This window comes from Microtus ochrogaster, chromosome 19 (assembly GCF_000317375.1).
Source record: "Microtus ochrogaster isolate Prairie Vole_2 chromosome 19, MicOch1.0, whole genome shotgun sequence".
Classification (NCBI taxonomy): Eukaryota; Metazoa; Chordata; class Mammalia; order Rodentia; family Cricetidae; genus Microtus; species Microtus ochrogaster.
Genome location: NC_022021.1, coordinates 43,154,732 through 43,178,422, shown reverse-complemented (window position 1 = coordinate 43,178,422; position 23,691 = coordinate 43,154,732). Strand labels below are relative to the sequence as shown.

The following is a 23,691-nucleotide window of genomic DNA, read 5'->3' as shown; positions in this document are numbered from 1 at the left end:
CTAAATTTTGAGTCTCTGTATATCTGTTCCTGTTGGCCTAGCAATAGCTATGAATTAAGTTACTAAGCACCACCAGAGATGATGTCATCTGAACCTTAGGGTCTGGGCAAGAAGAGAGGCCACAGTCAGTCTTGGAGTAGAGTGGGAATCAGGGATGGCTTCTCACCATCGGGATGCCTGTGTGCTGTGGTTCTGAGAGGCGGGAATGAGACCACAGCACGGAAGTGCCGGCAGACAGATGGCGGCAGAGGGCCAGCTGCCACCGCCCTCACTCATCCACCACATCTCTTTCCTCCCTTCTCTCACAGGACTTCCTCAAGTACTCAAAAAAGGCTAGCCTGGATACATCAGAATTAGAGGTATCTTGTGGTACTGCTGTACCCCTGCAAACCCCCTACCAGCATGGGGTCTGGTCTTGGGTGGGGGTTCACGTTAGGGGGATAGAATCTAGATTGGAGGTACAGCGGAGGTGCAGCTGGAGAGGAGCTTGACCTTTGACTCTTGCTTTCTCCCCACCCGCAGAAAGCTGTAGAAGTCATGTGCATAGTACCGAAGCGGTGTAACGACATGATGAACGTTGGGCGTCTGCAAGGATTTGACGTAATGCAGTTGTTCTTTGAGGGTCTCCTCTGCTCCTGTCCCTTTCTTTTGTCCTGCATTGTTGCTCTGCACATGTAGAAAGATGGTCCTTGTCTTTTGTTTTTTTTGTCTCCTCTCGTTCTCCTTCAGTGTGACTGACTTTCAACCTCTTTGCAGTGCCTTTGATTTCCTTTGGGGACTGTGCTCTGCCTGAAGCCAGTAGAATAGAGGTCCCCAGGGCTGTGCTTTGCCTCTGATGGTGTCTGCATTCTCTCCAGGCATCTAAAGCCACAAACGCCAAGGATGAAGGCTCTTGTTCTTCTCTCATCCCTGGGAGATTAACTTCAGGGCCACTGGGTTCTTAATCTTCCCAGCTTATTCTGGTTGCACGCTCCAGAATAAAAAAGTGAATTCAAGTCATAATCAGTCTTCCAGTTAAGTAAGGAGCCGGAAGATGCTTTAATGTTTCTTGACACCTGCATTAAGGTTTAATGTCCCAGGTCCGTGTTCTTCAGACTGAAGCTCAGTCTGTACCTGGAGGGCTTCTGCTGACACACGTAGGGGAGAGGGATGGCTTCCTTTTCTCAGAACCACCCCTAAAGAAGCCCTTTCTTATTCTTGCATTCTGAAGCCATTGGTTGCACAGGGTTGGCAAGACCTCTAACTTAAAGCATTGTTCTGCTTGGAGCTAAGAATTCCCGGCAGTGAAAGAGCTCTGTAAGGTCCTAGAAGGACACATCACTCTGTGGGAGGGAACCAAACAGACCATTGGTCACTGAGAATGCAATGTTTTCTCCCCTCCTTTCTTCCCCTCTTCTTTTTTAGGGTAAAATTGTTGCCCAGGGTAAACTGCTCTTGCAGGACACATTCTTGGTCACAGACCAAGATGCAGGACTTCTGCCCCGATGCAAAGAGAGGCGGGTTTTCCTCTTTGAACAGATCGTCATATTCAGCGAACCTCTTGATAAAAAAAAGGGCTTTTCCATGCCAGGATTTCTGTTCAAGAACAGTATCAAGGTAACAATTGTCTGCGAGCTTTGTAATAACTCTTTTTCGTTATTGTGACATTCTCTGAAGCTTATTTCACTTAATATTTTCAAAACCTTCTAGCACATTGGCGAATTAAAACTCACAATGCTGCCTGTGCTCTGGGGCTGCTGTCTTGAATACCTGTGTGACTGTAGCCATGGGCCGGTAGACAGTGTCTGCAAGTCCATGTAAAACTTGCTTTAGAGTATTGGCCTGGAGCCAAAGAACACAGCCAGCTCAGTGTCTCATTCTCCACTCAACAGAGAGCTCCTCAAGGTTCTTCAAGCTTGGGGCGCCAGAGGTGGGGCAGAGACTCTCTCTGCCCTGGGGTAGCTTGCCCTCTGGTGGCAGAGAAAGGTAAACAGAAAATAATTGTGAATGTCCTAACTCTGTGAAGGGGTCAAATCAAGGATGACCCAGTGAGAAAGAAGGGAGCCTGGGGCCCCAGCAGACGGTCCCTAGAAGATGCGTAAACACGCCTCCCCTAAGTTCTTGGCGTGTGTGCAGCTGCGCAGGCCTGAGTTCAGAAGGGAGAAGGTTGCTCCACTCTCTTAGAGCCTCCTTCACTAGCACTGCAGTCTTGCTCAGAGGTGCCAAGGAGTCTCTCAGGCCTTTGAGTCTGTAGGCTTCATGGCATGCAGGTGAGATATAGCATTCTCTTTTGTGAAGCTGCGTGGGCTATTGTAGACTAGTGCCAGGTTTCTGGCTCCTGAGCCCAGGGCACCCTGGTCTCCAGGCACAGCCTTTGGACCTTTGGATCCTTTGCTCACCAGGACCTACAAAGGCTTCCGAGCCCAGCAGCAAGAGAAGAGCTGCATGGCCTGAAGCTGAGATGCCAATCGTCTGTGTCCCATGCCACCCCAGTGCCAGCTCCTGCAGTCCCTCCCTCTGAAGCCATGCCCATACGCCAACCCGTCCCTTAAAATTCCTGTGTATTCGTAACAGAAGTCTGTGGACAAAACGTCCCCAACACCTCAGACGTTCCACTGATGCGTTCATATTCTACACCGGGTGCTTCTGTGAAGTTGTTTCCTGTGTTTTAGTCATAATGTCACATATGCTCGCACATCCTTTGTGGTATTGGGAACTTTAATGTTTTTAGTGCATTTGTTTATTTTGCTGTGTGTGCATATGCTCGTGTAGGAAGGAAGGTCAGGACACATAATGGGAATCGATTCTTCTCCACCCTGTGGGTCCCAGGGATCAAATTCAGATCGTCACGCCTGGTGGCGTCTCTACCTGCCGCACTGTCTCGCCAGCCCCTTAATGTGTGTTTTTATTTTTAGAGAAGTAAAGGATCAGTGCTGGGTGGTCGCAGAGGAGTTTTAGAAACTAATAATCCCGGCTCACCTAGCTGGTTTGTTAATGTTTGAACTATGAACCAAGCCATTAAACTCCTGATACTAGCCTTGCATCTGAAGTGCTGCAGACAGAAAGTCTTTCTGGTTTCAAGCTTTTTAAAATTCTTTTAAACTTTAAAATATTTATTATATACATAATGGCAATTTAGCAGTGGTACCCAGTTCTTTTTCTTGGGGGGGGGGGGAGCTATGTATGTGTATATAGTGTGTGTGGTTGGGCACATGTGCAGGCCCAAATGCAAGCTCTGAGGAGTTGGTTCTCTCCTTTTACATTTCTGTGGACTCTGGGAAAAGAGGTCAGGGCACCAGGCTTGTATAGCAAGCCCTTTCCCCATGGAGCCATCTCGGCAGCCCCAGGATGGTGCCCACTTCCAAACGTGTTCACTGTGTGTGGAGCCTGAGTGCACTTTTAGGAAGTGGTTTGCAGAAGCCCATGTCTTCATTGCAGGCTATCACACAAGGCCCTTACAGTGTTTTATTCGTTTTAAATTTCAAAGCACTGTGGGCTCGGGTGTCCAGTGCAGGAATGTTTGTTTCCTAAATGAGCCCTGAAGCTGTTCAACTAACAGAAGTTCAACTAAGACATCATTGTTGCTTTGTAGGATGAAATTCACCTCATACTTTAAGTCTTGTGGTAAAATGCATCCAACATAGTATTTACCATTTTAACTTTTTTAGGAAACACCTCAGTGGTATTAAGTACATTTCATTTATACTGTAGTACTACTCAGACTGTGGGACTCTGATTTTCATCTTACCAAAGTCAAACTCTCCACACATTAAATATGACATCCCCATTGTCCCCTCCCAGTAACCCTTGACGTCCACTGTGCTTCATTCTGTCCCCAAGAGTTTGACTACTTCCAGGAGATTATGCGGAGTCTCAAATATTTATTCTTGTATATGTGGCTGACTAAAGTTGACAGTCTGACCGTGTTGTGGCATGTATCAGAGTGTCTCTTATTAAGGCTGGATAACACTCCACAGTAGGTTTACGTTTTGCTAGCTGGTCTTCCGTTGGTCACTATTCAGGATGCTCGCATATCGTAACTGCTGTCTAATGGTTCACTCTTTTAAAGGTGAGCTGCCTTTGCCTGGAGGAAAATGTGGAAAACGATCCCTGTAAATTTGCTCTGACATCAAGGACGGGTGACGTGGTGGAGACCTTCATCTTGCACTCATCTAGTCCAAGTGTTCGGCAAACATGGATCCATGAAATCAACCAGATTTTAGAAAACCAGCGCAACTTTTTAAATGGTGATGCACCCTCTTAGCAGCCGCATCTTCTCTCTCTAACGTGCAAGTTTCTGCTTCTTAGTGCTAGTTTCCTGGTCATGTCACAGAACTTGCTGCCCACCATATCTCTTTTGCAGATTTGTGTAGAATGCCATGTGGTTTCCATTGCCTGTAGATAGACTAAGACTTCTCATGTGATTGTAGAGAAGCCCATAGCTGTTAACTGCTATCTTCCTCTCTGCAACAGTCCCCGTGACCGCCAGCTCCTCCGTCATTTTAGCTTGGTGGATGGAAGACGTGGAGAACACAGTGGGGAGCTAACTGCTTACTGAACCAGTCCTCACTGTGGCCTTTTCTGCATAGTCACGTCCTGTGCCTAAGCCTAAACCAGGGAGACGTTGTAATGCCCCTGTCTCAAGAAAACCCTCTATAGGACATTTTGAAGTCAGGAACAGAGACTCTCAGTGGGTGGCACTGTTAGCCTAGTCGTAATCTGCCTACTGTTTGCCCCAGGCTGCTGTCTAACTCTCTGGTTGACCAATTATCTGGACCCCTGTGGTCCAAGTAGGCTCCTGTGACCATAAGCATTTGCCTGAATTAGCTCACTAACTCTCAAGCCCGGTACTTCCATTTCATTGTATATGACTTTTTTCTATACTCTGCGGTTAGAATTTTCTTGGTACGCTTACTTACCTTCTTCTGTTGAATTGCTTGGTTTTACAGCCTTGACATCACCCATCGAGTACCAGAGGAACCATAGCGGGGGCGGCGGCAGTGGCAGCGGGGGCAGCAGCGGCGGGGGCGGGGGCAGCGGTGGCAGCGGGGCCTCCAGCGGTGGCAGCAGCGGCCATGGCAGTGGCCCCAGCAGCTGTAGCAGCGGCCCCGGCTCAAGCAGGAGCAGGCCCTCCAGGATTCCACAGCCTGTCAGACACCACCCCCCCATGCTGGTCTCCTCTGCAGCCTCAAGCCAGGCAGAGGCAGACAAGATGTCAGGTATGTCTGCTCCCAGCCCCTCACTGCCTCCCCCGAGCAGCAGCCTGGCCCTTGAGGCCAGCATTGGCCAGCCCAGCAGGCTCCCCCTGAGTGGAGACTCCGAAGGTCTTGAACGAGAAACAGAGCCCATTCCCAAGATGAAGGTGATGGAGAGCCCCAGAAAAGCCCCTGGGAATGCTTCTGGTACAAGCCAAGACGGAAACACCAAGGATGCCCGGGGGAACCTGGGCCCATTACCTCTGGGCAAGACTAGGCCGGGGGCCATCTCGCCGCTGAACTCTCCTCTCTCCACTACGTTCCCTTCTCCTTTTGGCAAGGAGGCCTTTCCTCCCAGCAGCCCCCTGCAGAAGGGGGGCTCCTTCTGGAGCTCCGTTCCTGCTTCCCCTGCCAGCCGGCCAAGCTCCTTCACCTTCCCGGGGGACAGTGACTCCCTCCAGCGACAGACGCACCGCCACGCAGCCCCCAGCAAGGACACAGACCGCATGAGCACGTGCTCCTCGGCCAGCGAGCAGTCCGTGCAGTCCACTCAGAGCAATGGGGTAAGAGCGCCGGGGAGCCTGCGCCCATCCACCCCACCACCTCTGTCCCGCCAGCTCTTCTAAACCTCCGTACTAACTCCAGCTCTCCAGCACTGTGCAGCAGTAATCGCCTTCTCCAGTTCTCCTGTGCATTGTCTGAGTAGACACGTCTGTGGCCTCTGTGTGTGCACTTGTGTCCGTGCCCCGTGGCGTTGCACTGGCACCCAGCCGCCAAATGAATGCAGCCACCTCTAACCCCTGTGGGACCACGGACAGCGCCTGCTCTCCTCTCTACTAACTTGCTTCTTGCTTTATTCCTGTCTCCTTAAGAGAACGTGCACCATTAACCTCCTCCATGCGGCATCTTTAAGTCTTCAGTTTCTGACCAGAAAAGTATCTTGGGACTTGCTTTTAGGCCCTGCCTTCCTCGCACTTTTTTTCATGCTTTTTTTATTTTTTGAGTTTTTTCTGTTCTCTATTACTTACAATGAAATATGTACACACTTTTAAAGCTTTTTGTTTATCGCTTAGTTTTGCTCTTTTGTGCTATAAGTTATCTTTGCAGCTTTTTTGAGTCATCTGATGAAAAAAAAATTCCTCAAGAAAACATCCAACAACAACTCAAAGCAAAATAAAATGGCATAAGGGGGCAGGAATCTACCCAATGGGAAAGTTTCCTCTACCCTAAGTCTCCTGGAGAGACACTGGCCCAGGCGACTGACACCCGGCTTCTCCAGAGATGGCTGGGCTCATGCCTCCAGCGAGGATGCCAGGGGCCGTCTGAGTGCCTCTGCAATGGGGTTCCAGCTCATTTTGTGGTCACTTGCATTGTGTTCTCAAGCTGAAGGGTGTCTGCTGGGTTCCCCCACTCTCTGGCCTCCTCACTGTCCTCCAGCTGTTTCCTACAGGCAGATGACCTGGCCCGTAACACTCTTCTGAAGGCATGCGTGAGCGCACAGAACTGTTCTAACGACTGTATGTTTGAACGCTTTATAAATTTTTAAATACATTTCCCTAAAAGGGTCTGTGTCTCGTTGTATATATATTTATATATAAAATCTAGCTTTTGCATGTCTCTTTCCTCTGGACTTCTATTAATCCCTCATTTGTACTCTTTATCTTATCTTCTTTTTCGTTAGGGATTTTGATTAACTCGGCCTTCATCTTTATTGGTGGAAGAAATTGAGACGTGGGTCCTGATGCTTTTGTTTACACTTGAGCTAACCGCTAAGTGGTTAAGTAGGTGTCTGGTGGAGACTCTCCAGTTTGTACATGGCTGGGTTGGAAACTGTAGGGCAGACAGTGCACTGACAAGTCATAGCCCCAGGCCGACTCTGCTCAGTGGCTGGGCCTGGTGTCAGCACTGTGGCCCATCCAGAGGCCTACTGGCGTCTCCTGTACCTGGAACATTTGCAGCAGGTAGAGCCGTCAGGTCTGTGTCTCCAAGTGAGTAACCACTCTCGGACAGGAGCCAGGCCTTCATCTCCAGATGCCCCTTCAAGGGTGTGGTTAGAGGCACAGCTCCGCCCTGAGAGAAGGCACAGTCCATATCATGTGGTAGTGGCTGGTACATTGATGGGGAAGTGCCTTTGATTTCTGACTCTTCCCGCTGCTTTTGTGGTAGGACTGACAGGCTAAGTTTCCATCAGAATGGAGATGTGACATACCCTCTTCCCTGCTCTGGCTAAAATGGGCCATTGGAACTCTTAGCTGCTCGCCAGAGAGTAGGGTCTCCCTTCCTGTGACCTCCTCTGAGGAGCTGTCTGGGATTATAGACAGGCAGGTATACCTGACCTCTCATAATGCCCTTCCTCCCACCCCAGATGGCACCTCCTGCTGAATTCTGCTGCAATAGGGTGCGTGGGGTGCAAATACATGGCCCCAAACTGACTGGGCTAGCCTGTGCTCTGTGCCACTAGCTGACCTAGCCTTCCACTAGCATGTGAGCCGCAGAAGAGAAAACACATTAGAGTCGACTCCAGCCCTGCCTCTCTGTCACTGTCTGGGTGTCCTCTGCTCTGAGGGGAGGTGGTCATGCTCTGTGGCTGGGAGGTTCTTGTGGGAACTGTGGAAGGCTGATTTGAAACACCTGGTGCCTATCCTGGCCAGAGGTGTATTGGAAAATGACAAGAGCTGTGATGACCACAGATGACCACAGTTTTGAGATGCAGCCTGCTGTGGTGCCCTAACCAGGGCGGCGGTGGCAAAGAAAGTTTTAGGTTACATGTCTAGCACGTTTGCCTGTGCCATCCCAAAACTGCTGGGTCCTGCCATGTAGATCAAAATACTGAAGTGAGAACTGAATGTACAAAGTGAGCCAAGGCACCCTTTGAGCTGAAGGGTCACTGGCAGGAAGCAGGGACTGTGAGGACAAGAGCAGTGACAACTCATCGTGAACACAGGCAGGCAGCTTCTCTGTGCCCGTAGCAGCTACCGGTAACTGCCCTGCCGGCTGCCCACACGTGGCCTCACAGAGAAGAGCAGGTGGGCCTGATGTCCCCTCACCACCTCAGAACGGCAGTCAGCTGCCTGCTCTGACATGCTCAGAAGACGAGGAATGAGAAGGGCAGGGGCCAGATCTTCTCCCCCTCAGAGCGTCCCAGACCCTAACCTCTGTAAACACCCTGAAGCAGCAGTGTCTGAGCATTTGAGAGCAAACTCAGAAAAGCCAGAGCCCAGAGGCCATTTCCCGTGTCCTAATTTGATAGAGGGGAATTGGGCAAGATGACACTCAGGGATCAGCAGTGATGTCACCTTTCTGTGCTCCTGGACAAATAGTCAGGTGAGAGCATGGGACCGGTGACTGCTATCTGTGTTTTGTTCATTCCGTCTGCATGCCCAGGCTGGCGGCTTCAAGAAACCAACTTGGTTTTTACTTTTACAGTCTTGTTTCATTGACTGAGTTACTGAACAGGTGTTGCGGGCCGACCACATGTCAGTCGCTGATCAAAAAAAAACTGGATGCTACTCAGGCCTCGGGATAAGGGCAGTGAAAAATATCCCTACAGCCACTTAAAGCTCTCTTCCCCAAAGCTCGAAGGCAGCTGTGTGATATTATGCCAATTATTCCCATGACAAGAGCCATGTGAAGACCCCTGAGGCAAGCTCGGTCAGAGGAGCATCCACTGAGGGACACACAGGAGATGGAGCAGCCATACACAAGAGTAGAGTGGTAGTGGATTGCTCTTTCAAATGGTCCACATTCTTTGGGGTGGGGACAGGGGGAAGCAAGGTTAGGCAGACAACACCTTTATCCTGGAATGCACTTTCCAGCGAATGTCTTGTTAGGAAGATCTGGAGACATCTCAGTTACGATCTGTCAGTCAGCCAAGCGGCTACTCTACAGCCTTCAAAGTTAATACTTGTTTGAATCTGAAACGCCCAACACGTCGTCGGCAGGAGGACTGAGCGGCTCGTGCAGGGCACGGTGAAGATCCAACTGCATCGGTCTCCCAGGGCATCAGCACTGAGGTGGATCTTTTGGAGTTGTTTCTTCATGGCTGACCAAGTTTGTTGCAAGGGAGGGCGTTAAACTGAAGAGCGTGTGAAGGAGGAGTCTGACGTCTCCCTGTCTGTCTGCCAGGCCCCTTGCGGGCTTGGTGCTATGGCGCACGGTCACCAGCAGCTGCTGCTGTAGGACCTCGTCTCAGTCCCTGCCCACCTTCTTCTCTCCCTCTTCCCCTCCAGAGTGAAAGCAGCAGCAGTAGCAACATCTCCACCATGCTGGTGACACACGAGTACACGGCAGTGAAGGAGGATGAGATAAACGTCTATCAAGGAGAGGTCGTTCAAATTCTGGCCAGTAACCAGCAGAACATGTTTCTGGTGTTCCGAGCCGCCACTGACCAATGCCCCGCAGCCGAGGGCTGGATTCCGGGCTTTGTCCTGGGCCATACCAGTGCAGTTATCATGGAGAACCCCGACGGGACTCTCAAGTGAGTGCCAGCAGCGAGGCAGCCTAAACATGGGCAGCGGAAGGGATAGGAGCCATCAGGGAGTGCTTGAAGGTCCTGAAGGGAAGAACTGGAAAATCTGTTGATTCACGCAGGTTTAGCTGTTGATTCACGCAGGTTTGCCCCTTAAGTGAAGTGTGTGACCCCCAGTGAAGGTGGGCTGTCCTTAACCTCACAGACCCTCTTTAATACATCTTTCATTCAGTGATCATTAATTTATATCACTAAATAATCCCTGAAGGTCTTAGTTAAGGAGCAGGGCCTCTTGAGGAACACAAGGTCATCACTCACAGGCTGCAGGGGAAGATCTATGTGAGGGCTTCGCCATTGGCCCTCTAATACTCACAGGCTGCTGAGCATTATATTAAAGACAACTGAATCCATACTGGCCTTTGAAACTTTTTCTCTTCCTGGAGCCTCCCTGAAATGGGAGAGACTAGCCATGTCTTTCCCAGAGTAGAATAGTTCTGTCACTAGAAGAGGCAGTGCTGCCTGGCCACGCAGGTCCCTGCAGGACACTGGCACTAGAGGCCAATACTTCAAGCCATCTCTGCTTCTCTACAACTGGCTTCCTTCCCCTCATCCTGTCTCCCTGAGAGGCAGAGAGAAGTGAGTGTGTTGCTCAGGATCCTACACTTTCTATGCCTTGACTTTAGAAGAAAGACGTGTGGGAGATGGAAGTCCCATGTCATAAGTCTTCAGCACGCGTTTGTGAACCTCAGGCTAGTCCCTTCAGGGAACAGACGCACTGGGGTAGGCGGTGAGTAGGCAGCTGAGGATGTAGACTTGGGAGGGACGGCCGGTTCCCATCAGGTTCCCTCCATAGTCCTTCAGCTGTCTGGATAAGGGAGGGCTTCAGCCATCCAGATGTTCTGCTGACCAAAAGTCCCTTCAAAGAAACACTGAGAACATTTGACTGTCTCAGCACAGTGTGCCCCCGTCAAGATGACACATAATTTAACTATTGCTTTTGAATTTTAATCTTTAAAATTTGCATAAAGAACTGCTGGCTTTGTCACCTGCTTCCTGGAGTAGGACCTCTGTTCCTAGAGACTCTCAGTTCCTCGGTGAAGCCTTTCTCTGAGGCTTCCAGATGTCACCTGCTGACCATGGAGACGGAGGGATGTGAGCAATGTGTTCTTCTCTTCCCTAGGAAGTCGACATCTTGGCACACAGCACTCCGTTTAAGGAAGAAGTCTGAGAAGAAAGATAAAGACGGCAAAAGGGACGGCAAGTTGGAGAACGGGTACAGGAAGCCACGCGAAGGGCTCAGTCACAAGGTATCTGTGAAGGTGCGTGTGAGAATCCAGGCCTGGTGCCACCTCCAGGAGGAGGGCGGGGAGGGCCGCGGCAGGCCCTAAGCTAGGGCTTGCTTGAGGATGCTCTCCCTCCCCTGGGGGCAGCATTACATTGGCTCTCTGTGCATTCATTGGGAACTGTGTAGGCATGTGACTTAGCACTTGTGGTCTACGTGTGCCTTCCGAAAATGTAGTTAAGCCAGTCAGCCTTAGCCTGAATCTTGTACAATTGAAGTAGCATGTTTGTGAATGAGAAGATAATCAGCTAATTGATATGGCATGACACATTCAAGGGTATGTAAAAGCAATAGAAGGGGGTTGGTTCTGATTGGTTCCAGATTAGCCAAGCTCTTCCAGCAATAGCTGTAGCCCTGGAATCAGGTAGACTACCTGGAAATAGTTTTGTTTTTATTAATGCCTATTTGTCTTTTCCGTTTCAGCTTCTCAACCCCAACTACATCTATGACGGTGAGTTCTGCTGTCTTTGCTCTGAGGGCTCACGGTTCTGTGGGGTCTCTGTCAGGGCATCGTGGCTCTACACTGGGGTATTCTGTGGTGTTCTGGGTGTGCACCGGTGTGTGACACCATATGAGAGGTGTGGAAAGATGCTGAAGATGACCGGCATTGACCAAACTCCCTTACCTTGCAGTTCCCCCAGAATTCGTTATCCCATTGAGTGAGGTCACATGTGAGACAGGGGAGACCATTGTTTTTAGATGTCGTGTCTGTGGCCGCCCCAAGGCCTCCATCACCTGGAAGGGCCCTGAACACAACACTCTGAACAACGACGATCACTACAGCATCTCCTACAGGTGAGGGGTCACTCGAGCAGTGCACTGGCTAGGGGCGTGGTTGATCCCGTAACTTGGTAACTGAAAAAGTGCTGTTCTCTGAATCATCTCTTTCCTCTGTCACCTTGGGTGCGTAGTCTGTGGGAGAACATTTCATACTTGGGGAGGGAGGTAATGGTGGTACCTGAAGGTGCTGAGCTTCCTGAAGCCTAGCGTATTCTCCCGTGTGCCACAGTGACATCGGGGAGGCCACTCTGAAGATCATTGGTGTAACCACAGAAGACGATGGCATCTACACGTGCATCGCTGTGAACGACATGGGTTCAGCCTCATCTTCGGCCAGTCTGAGGGTTCTAGGTAAGCCACCGGAGCAGAGCACCTCTGCCAGCGGTCTCCTAAGGTCTGTTGTATCTGCCACACTTGGTGTGGCATGAACAAAAGCTCACATGTGTGACTGTCCCAAAGAGGCTCAGCTAGCAGGCAGGGGAGACTCTAGTTGAAGGCGTGTATAAAGGTCTGTGACCGTGCCATTGTGCACTGGAGTCACTAGTGACTGGTCTGAGCTGGGATGCGGTGCTTTCGTGCCCTTAGTACTTAGAAGCATGTCCTTTTATATCCAGTCTTCCAGCCGAGGTTAAGTTGGACCATGAAGCATGTATGTGGAACCCAGTTCAGCCCTTCAGTGAGGTAGACTGTGACTGTTCAGTGACTTCCCTACATAGCTAGGAGAGTGTTCCCAGGGACCTGCTTGTTGGTGACCTTGGCACCTTCACAGCCCAGCGGATGCTGTGTCCTCTGCAGTTAGCCTTTCCGCCCTGTGGACAGAATCCTTCCTAACCCTGATGGACTCCTGCTGCAGTTGGCATGGGTGGGTGTGTTCAGAGCCGGACAGTGTATGGACTGGTTTCCAGCAGTGCCCACTGAGGCCAGCCGTGCTACACGAGGCAGCTACAGGTGTCCACCTGCCCTTAGTTGCTTTGAGTTTGGGAAAATGGCTTCCAATAGTGGAAATAAGAATCCCAACTAAATGATGGGTTGGATTCTAGAGTATTCTGTGTGTAGACAGTAAGTAATTTTACCTAAAATTTTATCCCACATTTTGACTTCATTAAATCATAGAAAGAGCTTGTTATGGTTCTGGAACTGTGACCTAAAAGAGAGCAAGATCTTGAAATTGAAAATAAAGAATCGTTGATTTTTCTCATTTAAAAAAATCATACAAATTATAGAGTTGGTTCTTAATAAGCTACTCTAACAGCTCAGAGTCACAGAGCTACTCATCCCTTGGGGATCTGAGCAGGAAATAACAGAAAAGAAAATGAGTAGCTATTCCTGTCACAAAATCTTCGAGGTCTTTAGAAAAATGCCATCTTGTCAGACAGGCCATTAGATTTTCTTTCACCCTGTGGGAAGCCGCTTGGTTTGCAGGCCTTGGTGGTCTGTGACTTCAATGTTTGCTAGTCAGTCCACACCAGTGAGCTGTCCTGTGTAGATGCTGTTCATCACTGTGTGTTCTCCAGGGTACTGCCCCAGTTCTTTCTGCTCTGCGGCCCCTGAGTCCCAGCCCCTGTGGACATGTTGACACCAAGCCAGGCACTGTGACTGGATCAGGGCAAGAGAATTCCTAGGGAAGCTATTCTTGCATCTTGAAGCTAAGGTGGTCAGTCCTGCCACCTCAGAAATGCATATAAGCCTCCACTGATGGAGCAAGTCAAGCAAGGGTCCCCTTCAGGAAAAAGGGCTGTGACCAGGAGGAACCAAGGGGCTTTGTGTCATTGTGAGGCCATTTCTTGAACTGCTTAGGGATCAAGGACTAGACATTTATGTTTCATGCTCTTCTGTATGTATACAATATTTTGAAGACATTTGTTTAGGGAATTTTTTTGAATCCTTTTTAGTGAAAAATAAAGGAAAAATGTTTGCTTTTATGTGGGAAAAATACAATATTTTTTTAATTAAAAGTTTTTAATTTGGGGCATAAATACTATACTTACATCATTTCTTCCTCTCTCTACTCCAGCTTCTTCCATGCCCCCCACTCCCTCGCAAACTCATGACTTCTTCAATTATTATTGTTATATGCACATTCACACACAGCCTGCTATAACCATTTAGTGTTGCTCATATGTTTAGAGATGGCCGCTTGGGATTGGATAACCCATCACCCTGGAGAACACTGAGTCTCCCTGAGTCCTTAATTGCCTGTAGCTCTTCATCTAGGGGTAGGCCCTTGGGAAGTACCCGCACGTACATTAGCACATCAACTCAGTGTTGTCATTGTGCAGATCTTGTTTAAGCAGCCTTATTGTTAGGATTTCAGAGGCAGATTCCCCGTGCCCCCTCTCCTCCTCTGTGTTGGACTCTGTCTGGCTTGGGATTGTTCAGTCCTTATGCATGCTGTCAGTGTCTCAGTAAGTTCCTAAGCGCATCCACCCTGTTGTGCCTGGAAAATGTTATTTCCTGAAAATGGTCTACCCTCTCTGACTCTACAGTCTTTCCACCCCCTCTTCCACATAGATCCCTGAGCCGTGAGGGAGGAATGTGATAAAGGCATCCCCGTTAGGACCAGAGTCTCTGTCCTGTCCATTTGTGAGTCTGTACTAACTCCCATCTACTGCAAGAAGCTTCTCTGATAAGCACTGAACGATGTACTCATCTGTGGGTTTTGTGGTGTCGTTAGGACAGAAGAAAAGTTTAGAGAAGACATCTTGTTTCCTTGGGTGTATATAGTACCATATTCACTGTTAGCAAGTGACTTCCAACTGCATGTATGATAAAACTGTCCATGTCTGCAGCACCTTTATAACTTACATACTCTAAAAGACTGTAAACATTAAGACAACATAGTGAACCCTCAACTTCTGTAGAAAACTGTGAAAACAAGCTGTGACTCTGGGTGACCAGGAGGGACTGACCATAAATCAGGCCTGTCAGGTTGGAGAGATGGCCCACAGGGTGAAAGCAATTTGCTACATAAGCATGGCGATCTGACTCCAGATGCCTAGAACCTACATAAAAGCCAGGCACAGTGACGGGAATGCCTGTGACCCCATGCTGTGATGGGCAGACACAAGAGGTTGACTGGAGTTTGCCAACCTAACTTCAGGCTCAGTGAGAGAATGTCTGTAGGGAATAGTCAGATACAAGACTCAAGTACAATTTTACACATTCTTAAATAAAAGCAAATTGATTCACTGACATTTAGGTTAATCTAATGTATCAACAGTATTTGATTCTAATGTGAAATCAATACCTATAAATTGTTCATGAGATATTTCCAATCTTCTATTCATGTTAAGTCCAGTGTCCTGTGCGTCTGTCTTACTGTGGCATGAGAGGTGCTACCTCTCAGAGATGCTAGCTGGTCATGTGTGCTGGCCATATTGGACAGTAGAGGTTTGTGATTTCTTATCCAGAAGCTCTGCTTTGGGTATACTCAGGATCTGAGCATGGTGGCTCACACCTGTAGTGCTGGCTCTAGGGAATCGGAGGTAAGATAACTACCAGCTTACGGCTGCTGACAGCAGCACTGTTTTTAAAAGGAAAAACAAACGTACTCAGGAGAAATGGTGTTCTTCTCGCAGGTCCAGGAAGTGACGGGATCATGGTGACCTGGAAGGATAACTTTGACTCCTTCTACAGTGAAGTGGCCGAACTTGGCAGGTATGACGTGAAGCCCAAAACCCCTTCCACAAAAGAAAGATTGCTCGTTATCCAAGACCCATAAGCAGAGAATGTTGCCATGGATAGGAGTGACTGTCTTGTGTGTGGGGTTAGTGGCTCTGTGTTTGACAGAAGCAAAAGACAGAAAGGGTTTCTTCTAGCTCATGTTCTCAGTGGGTTTCAGTCTGTCCTGACAGGAAAGATGGCATGACAGAGCTGTAACCTCCTCCTGCTAGACTCCCTCCTCTTGGTTCCATAACCTCCCCAGAAGGGTCCCACGGGGTAAAAAGCGTTGAGAACATGACCCTGTGGAGGCAGTGGCAGGTTGGCGGGCTTTAGATGTTAAGCACTGATTGGATCCCAGAATGAAGGCCTAACGCCATGGGCTATCCACTGATGGAATAAGCGCTTTCCCACTGGGCATCTAGAAGAGCACTAGCTGGGTGCTGTCCTTGAAAGAGTTCAGAGAAGAGGCGCACTCTGTAGATTCCTTCTCTCCGAATGCCAGTTGAGAAAGGCTGACTATGCACTCTTGGCTCGGTTGTTCGTGAAGATTTGAAGGGGTTACCCTGTGATCTGATGGAGGATCAGGCTCCTCTTGACGGAACAAAGAAGTTTCGAGATAAAGAGTCTACTTCTCTCCAGCTGAGGCTGCCAAGGCCACACTGTCTCAGCAATGCCACAGACAGTCAGCCCCCTTCTAAGTTCTGGCTGCCTTCTGAACTACACAGCACCCGCCCGCCTGTAGTCACTGTGTCGTCAAGTTGGGAGAGCTTTCCCATGCAGCTGTCAGCAGCCTTCTACATTCTGTTGGCCACTCTGGGTCACATGGCTCCTGTGGTATATATCCATTTACATATCACTGACCAGAAAGTCTCACCCAGCCATCCCCCGTCTTAACAGTAATGATGTGCCAGCCCTCACAGCACTGCAGAGTGACTGCAGGCATTTTGTTCATCTTTCCCGGGCTCATCCTGTCGGCACACCCACACCTCACTCAAGTCTCAGTCTGGAAATGGATGTAGGACTTTTTCTTACACGGACTCTCACCCTGTGCTTCCTCACATGGCGGTGGAACATTCCAGAACAGAAGCAGAGCTTGCCCAAGCTCAGAAGTCAGCAGCTGTACTCTTTCTGTATTCTACAGAAATTCTACTGACCGTCCACTTCCTGTGGGAGGGGTGTCAGATGTAACTTACCCCATAGCCTGCCCTGCCTCTGCCACACATTCATCCATCTCCCTGGGTGAGCACAGTGTGCTGACCCTGAGAGCAAAGTCATCTTAACCACACAGCATCGAGGTGCCGCTTGGGCTCTGGGTGTGCACTGGGACGCAGTACCAGAGACCTGACCCTCAGTTGAAGGGACAACTTGCCTACACTGCAAGTAAGCTTAAGCCAAGAGGACAAAAAGACCCTTCCTTCAAGAGTGGGAAGGACATTATCTGGCTACTATGGACACTTATGTTAGCCTCCGAATGGTGATGTTGTCCAGGAGGACAAAGGTAGAAGCTGCATGGTGAGGCCAAGGCTCCTGTGAGCCGTCCCAGTCACACATTCAGTGGTCAGGAAGCCCAGGGCCTGCTCAGTCCCAGCATGAGGAGGGAGGAATGGCAGCCACGTAGCTGACTCAACAGCACGTTCCTTCCCCACATAGCCCAGCAAAGTAAGGTCTGCGCGTAGGTGTCAAGTCACCATCTCACAGCGGTGTCCCTGTGTCCTTTCTCCCTGACCAATCTTACAGGGGCAGATTTGCTGTGGTTAAGAAATGCGACCAGAAGGGAACCAAACGAGCAGTGGCTGCGAAGTTCGTGAACAAGAAGTTGATGAAGCGTGACCAGGTCACCCATGAGCTTAGCATCCTGCAGAACCTCCAGCACCCCCTCCTCGTGGGTCTTCTTGACACCTTCGAGACCCCCACCAGTTATATCCTGGTCTTGGAAATGTGCGTACCCCCCTCCTCATCCTTACCTCAGCTCCCGACACTTTTGCTGATCCTGTTTGTTCTCTGAGAAAACAGACTCTGTGGTTTTAGGATTCATAGCAATCTACAAAGATTTGTTATCAGAGGCGGCCATGTTAGAGCCTCTACTCATGGCCAAATCATTTGAGTGCTGGGAATTAAACCTGGGTCCACTGCAGGAGTAATCAGTGCTCTGCTCTTGACTGCTGAGCTATCTCTCCAGACACCTCCTCCTTGGTGGCCTAGCCACTGGAGAGCTGTCGTGAGCTAAAATGATGCACTGTGTGTGGAAAACCAAGCCCAGTGCTAGCCTGGAAGCCCCCATGCCCGGGAGGCTCTCTGGTAATCCTGATGGCCAGTAGCTCCTGCCCACATTCCACAGGTATTCTGAACAGGAAAAATCACACAGGTCTTCGTCAGAATCCCCACAGCCTTCGTCTGAAGCTGCAGCTCTTTCAGCTCTAGCTTTGCTTGGGTGGGGTGAGGATGTTGAAGGGAATGTGTTTCTTTTTTAGTACAAAGCTGTACCCGGGGCCTCACATGTGCCTGGAAAGGAGTGGATCACTCACCTATACCCCCAGCTCTCTGGTTCTTAGTTCTTTTACTGGAAAGTTACATGTTATATTACTTGGCTACTTTTCTATTGCCGTGACAAAATACCATGACCAAGGGAATTTATACCAAAAAAAAAAGCAAAAAGCATTTAATTTGGGGGTTCACCATTCCATAGGGTTAGAGTCCATGACCATCATGACTAGAAGCATGGCAGCAGGCGGGCATACTGCTAAAGCAGTAGCTGAGAGCTAGCATGAAATTCACAAGCACAAGGAAGAGAAAGCAAGCTAACTGGGAATGGTGTGGGCTTTTGAAACCTCAAAGCCCACCCTCAGTGACACACCTCCAACAGGGCCACATCTCCTAATTCTTCCCAAAAGGTTCCACCTACTGGAGACCAAGCATTCAAAGGTATGAGTGTATGGAAGGCATTGTCATGTAACCAGCACAGTGCAGCCTCGTCAGACGTTAACAGAGTTGATTACCCTAAGAATTCATGATTCCCCACTAATGACCACTCCTTGATAGACAGGTGGTTGGTCTCCTCTAGACTTACGTTTTGAAAGCAGCCAGCGTTGAGAGCAGCCTCCATCCAATAGTGGCTGTTCACGAGCCAAGGAACCTCAGGAAGGTTTTCTGCCTTCTCTGCCTCTGTCTTCTCCTCTAAAGTTGGGCAGTGGAGCCCCCTTCTCGGGTATTTGATGGAGGTGGGGTGTTGTATCTTATCTGTTGCTTTCATTGGTTAAGTAATAAAGAAAACTGCTTGGCCTTCTGATAGGGTAGAATTTAGATAGGCGGAGTAAACAGAACAGAATGCTGGGAGAAAGAAGCTGAGTCAGTCAGTCACCATGATTCTCCTGCTCCAGACAGACACAGGTTAAGATCTTTCCTGGTAAGCCAGCTCGTGGTGCTGCACAAAATATTAGAAATGAGTTAGATCAATATGTAAGAGCTAGCCAATAAGAGGCTGGAACTAATGGGCCAAGCCATGTTTAAAAGAATACAGTTTCCGTTTACATAAGCTAGCCATGCGGGCGGCCAGGTGCTGGGAGCGTAGCCTGCCGCTCCTCACTACAGATATTGAAGGTTGAGTGAGTAGATGCTGCCAAACTTTTGATGGAGAACTTTGTATCATTAAACATAGTTCAGATTAGGGTAACTTTGACTTAGCATGCATATAGCATGTAGCTTTTTATCATCCCATCTTCACATGTAAGAGAGCCTATGCCCAGGGAGGTGAGTGACCCCAGCCTTCTTGCAGCAGCAGTTTACATCCAAATGTCTACTGTGCATAGGTACTGCCCAGCATTGCCATAGCAACACCCAGCAAGGCTGCATCCCTGACTGGATCTTTTTTTCCTCCCTGTACCATGCCATCGGTGGGTTCATTTCTCCCTCAAATGGTCTGAGTTGAAAGGTGACAAGTGTCCTCCTTCCCCTGCAGGGCTGACCAGGGTCGCCTCCTGGATTGCGTGGTACGATGGGGAAGCCTCACCGAAGGGAAGGTCAGAGGGCACCTGGGGGAAATTCTGGAAGCCGTCCGATACCTTCACAACTGCAGGATAGTGCACCTGGACCTAAAGGTTGGCAGGCCAGGGGCTGGGCAAGGGCAGGTTCACCCGGCCAGATAGGCCATGCGAGATGCAAGAGCCCCTCTTCCTGCCTGAGTCTGGAGGCAAACAGGAAGAGGCTGGCAGCGGAGCAAATTCCTTGTCTTTCCCAGAGTTGCCTTCAGTCTGGGAGGGCCTAGTATTGAAGCATGTTAGGTCAGGAGATATTTAAGAAGTTCCTGTCAGTACTGCCAAGTTGGCACAGAATCTACCCAGTTAAGGGTGCCTGGGGGAGAAGGCAGTACCCTGCATCTGAGAGCTGCTCCCAGCTGAGCAGAGCGGCCTAGAGAGCTTCCTCGGATGGCACTCGCCTGGCTCCCACCTTGCCATAGGATCCTGAACAATAGTCAGACTGAGCATGAGCTAGGGATGTCTGCCAATGACAGTGTCTCCTCCTCTGTTTCAGCCTGAGAATATTTTGGTGGATGAGAGTCTGGCCAAACCAACCATTAAACTGACTGACTTTGGAGATGCTGTCCAGCTCAACACCACCTACTATATCCACCAGTTGCTGGGGAACCCCGAGTTTGCAGCCCCAGAAATCATTCTTGGGAACCCTGTCTCCCTGACCTCGGACACATGGAGTGTTGGAGTGCTCACCTACGTGCTGCTCAGCGGCGTATCCCCCTTCCTGGATGACAGCGTGGAAGAGACCTGCCTGAACATTTGCCGGCTGGACTTCAGCTTCCCGGAGGACTATTTTAAAGGAGTTAGCCAGAAGGCCAAGGAGTTCGTGTGCTTCCTCCTGCAGGAGGACCCGGCCAAGCGTCCCTCGGCTGCACTGGCCCTGCAGGAGCAGTGGCTACAGGCAGGAAATGGCAGCGGCAAAGGCACGGGCGTCCTCGACACGTCCAGACTGACCTCCTTCATTGAGCGGCGCAAACACCAGAATGATGTTCGACCTATCCGTAGCATTAAAAACTTCTTACAGAGCAGGCTTCTGCCTAGAGTTTGACCTATCTTGAAGTTCTTTCTCATTCTCTTTCACCTGCCAATCAGCTGTTAATTTGAATTTTGAAGAGGAAACCAAACCAAACTAAATGACCGGCTGCCTGCTGTTCATCGTGTGAGATTGCATTCCAAGTGAGCTGTGCCCAGCAGCACTTGGGCTCAGAGCTGCAAGCTGCGCTGGGGTGGAGGACCTTCAGTTACCCTCTGCAAAGGCAGAGATCGCATCGCTGTATCACAGTATTTTATTCAGGTTTCTGCAAAAAAATAAAAAGATACTTTTTTAAATGAACATGGATAGAATTTTGCAAATTTAACATTTTCAAGATTGATTCAAGGAAATCCATGCCTATGTTCAAACCACTGGTGTTACACAAAACAAAGATACTGTGTATTTCTGGGAAAGACTCGCCAGGTGGCAGCCACTCCCATGGCCCCAGCCAGCCAGCGCTTGGCATCCACCTGGCACTGAGCTTTGCCAGGCGCCTCATCTGCGTGCGTCTTGCCAAGCACCAGACTTGGCTTCTGAAATGTACGTTCAACCTCAGTCTTTTGCATAAAACAGAATGAATGGTTTTGCTCTGATGAAACGTAGGCCTTACTTGTACATAAGATTCTCCCTGCCTTCTGTCTGGCATTTCTCCCACCCCGCCCCTCCCACCCACCGCCTGGGCCTTCCTGGGGGGGATCTGAGGGGGTCTGCCCATCCAATGAAGACTTTGGGCTGAGTCCAGCCCCACTGCCCCCCTCCCCAACCCCATCCCAAGCCGTCAATCAGATTGTTGACCGGTATACAGTCAGATGAAAATACTGTAAATGCACTCATTGGGTTTTTTTTTTTTTTTTGGTTTTATTTCATATCATGTGCAATGTTGTGGCTTTAACATTTTCTGCAACTATTTATGAAGACTTCTGTTGTACCTGTAATAAATATATAGAAAAAGCACATACTTCGCAAGTGAGCTTTATGGTTGTGTGTGTTGGGGGTGGGTCGTAGCCCTGTGCCATCAGTTCAAGGACACTTAACTCTTCATGAAATTTGTCAGTTTTGAGGACTGTAAAAAGTGATTTCATACTCTGAATATAAAACTGGATAATAGGGTAATGTTTTAAATTTTATTATGCTATTATTCAGAATGCCAAAGTATTATTTTTTTTCCCAAAATCAGTCTGAACATTTACTACTTTTTAGACTTTTTGACATTCAACTTTCTGTATAGTAATTGGCTGGATTTTCAGCTTTTGGTGAGAAAGCCAGTGAAGTACTGGCCGCCCCGAGGCTGGTACCCGCGCCAGAATCACTGTGGCAGAGCTGGCGCTGGCCTGGGAAGTCCTTCAACATAAGAAGTTGGGTTTCTGGCACGCTTGAATTTTTTCTGGATATCTTTTTATCTTCATTGTGTGAAATACACTAAAAAAAAAAAGAGACCAGCTTGCTTCCCAAGCCAGCCAGACATCTGGGTCTTGAGCCATAAACTGGCATAATTAAGCTTTGCAGTTTCCAATGTATTTTATTTATTCCTTTGTTGGGGTTTTTGTTTATTTCTTGTAAAATTGTACAGAAACTTTTTAAGAGAAATTGGATTCAGAAACTGGATGTGTAACCTCATAGCTTTTATTTGTGTACTGTTTCATTATTTCAGTTAATATTTTTACATTATTTTTTGCATGTATATTTCTTTGTACAGAGACCTTACATGTTTACACATTATGATGTGATGTAAATATTTTATTTTGCCATCAGTTATTTTAAAAAATTAAACATATTTGCCTGATTTTGGTGTTAGGCTTTTTATTGAAATTAATCACTACTGCTAAATCAGAGAGGTCCCTGAGAGAGATGTGGGGGGGGAGTGTCCTTGGGGGGCAGATTATCGTGGACTTGAGGATGAGCATGTCCGGGCTTGGGGTGCAGTTAGACACAGACACGCTGCCTGTGTGTCACCAGCATATTCTGGCTGTCATTTGAAACAGAGCCCTAGCTCATGCCAATGCACCCTTGTTTTCCTAGTACCCTGATTTCCTGATGAAGGGGGTTGTTTCATTCCTGCCTACTCCCCCTTTGCTGGCAGCAGGTCCCCTTTTCTGTAGCCGATATGACCTCTTTTGGTTCTTTTTGTGTTTTCTTATGAGATGACAACTTGTGCTCGTGTGATGCCTGAGAGACACAAGGGTGAAAGGCCCTTGAAGACTGGTTTGCCGTGCTGTCAAGATGGTTTTCCCTTCTCTGGGATATCTAGATGCTTGCCAGTCTTCACCTTACAGATTATAAATCTTTTAAACCTACAGGTGCTCTTTTATCTGCGGTGCGGCGGGCAGAATCCATCATGATAGCCTCTTGTAGCAAGTGTTCATTTAAAAGGCATGAGGTCATCTTCAAACAGCGGAAGGAAAGATGCAACTTGGGTGAGCATATATTTGAAACCTCATAGCGGAGATGGAAATAACTTTCGAAGCCAGTAAAATTCTTCCCACATTTATCTATATAAATAGACCTATGGTTTATAGTATATAAATACTAAGTTTATATTATATGTAATATACACTAAGCTATTTAGCAGTTATGTATTTACATATGAAATCTTTACACAAAATACTATTCCCCCAGAAAACAATCCCTCCCTTCCAGCAGATCTCTTGAGCTCCCTCTCCCGTAGATAAATTCGCCCTGAAATTTCATAGTTTTCAAAAATAAAGTTTTTTAAATTATTATTATTTTTTTTTTGGTTTTAGGTCATTCTGACTCATGTGCAGTGATGTTATGCACCCTTACTTCGGTGGTAATGTCTTGAATGCTAACACACTTTTGCCTCATTTTGCCTCATGATATGGTCCCCTCCTGTTACCCTTTGATGGCCACGTCTGTCCTCCTGGCAAGCTACATCAGCTCATGGGGTTCTCATTAATAAGGTGAGAGGTGTACCTATTCCTCTCTGAGAGGTTTGGGTCCCCCCCCCCCAGGAAATGCAGGGCTACAAAGAGAATTACGTCAATGCTTCATTAAGTGTTTAGTTGAATTTTCCAGCAAGTTCACATGGGCCTAGAGAATTGTGTGTGTGGTTTTCAATTATATTGACAAATTCCTTCATCAGTGTAATGGTATTCAAATTACTTGTTTCTCATTCCCTGAATCGCAATCAACTTGTATTGTTTAAGAAGAATTGATCATGCTGTGTCTAATTATTCAATCAATTG

At 48.5% G+C, this 23,691-nt stretch overlaps 1 protein-coding gene across 2 annotated transcripts in view; it reads left to right on the top strand.

The window, feature by feature from the left end:
- Trio (trio Rho guanine nucleotide exchange factor) overlaps positions 1-22,266 on the top strand; it is a 287,626-nt gene extending 265,360 nt beyond the window's left edge. Inside the window, exons 44-57 of one of the 2 annotated variants that reach the window (XM_026783734.1) lie at positions 309-359; positions 523-600; positions 1,405-1,596; positions 4,049-4,226; positions 4,929-5,737; positions 9,404-9,651; positions 10,823-10,961; positions 11,408-11,435; positions 11,617-11,779; positions 11,994-12,115; positions 15,343-15,421; positions 17,165-17,365; positions 19,383-19,521; positions 19,955-22,266. In XM_026783734.1, the coding sequence (XP_026639535.1) occupies positions 309-359; positions 523-600; positions 1,405-1,596; positions 4,049-4,226; positions 4,929-5,737; positions 9,404-9,651; positions 10,823-10,961; positions 11,408-11,435; positions 11,617-11,779; positions 11,994-12,115; positions 15,343-15,421; positions 17,165-17,365; positions 19,383-19,521; positions 19,955-20,503 (2,976 nt within the window). In that variant the 3' untranslated portion in view covers positions 20,504-22,266. The remainder of the gene's footprint in view (positions 1-308; positions 360-522; positions 601-1,404; positions 1,597-4,048; positions 4,227-4,928; positions 5,738-9,403; positions 9,652-10,822; positions 10,962-11,407; positions 11,436-11,616; positions 11,780-11,993; positions 12,116-15,342; positions 15,422-17,164; positions 17,366-19,382; positions 19,522-19,954) is intronic. The other variant, XM_005356663.3, reaches the window with a different exon arrangement.
- Positions 22,267-23,691: the final 1,425 nt, after the last annotated feature.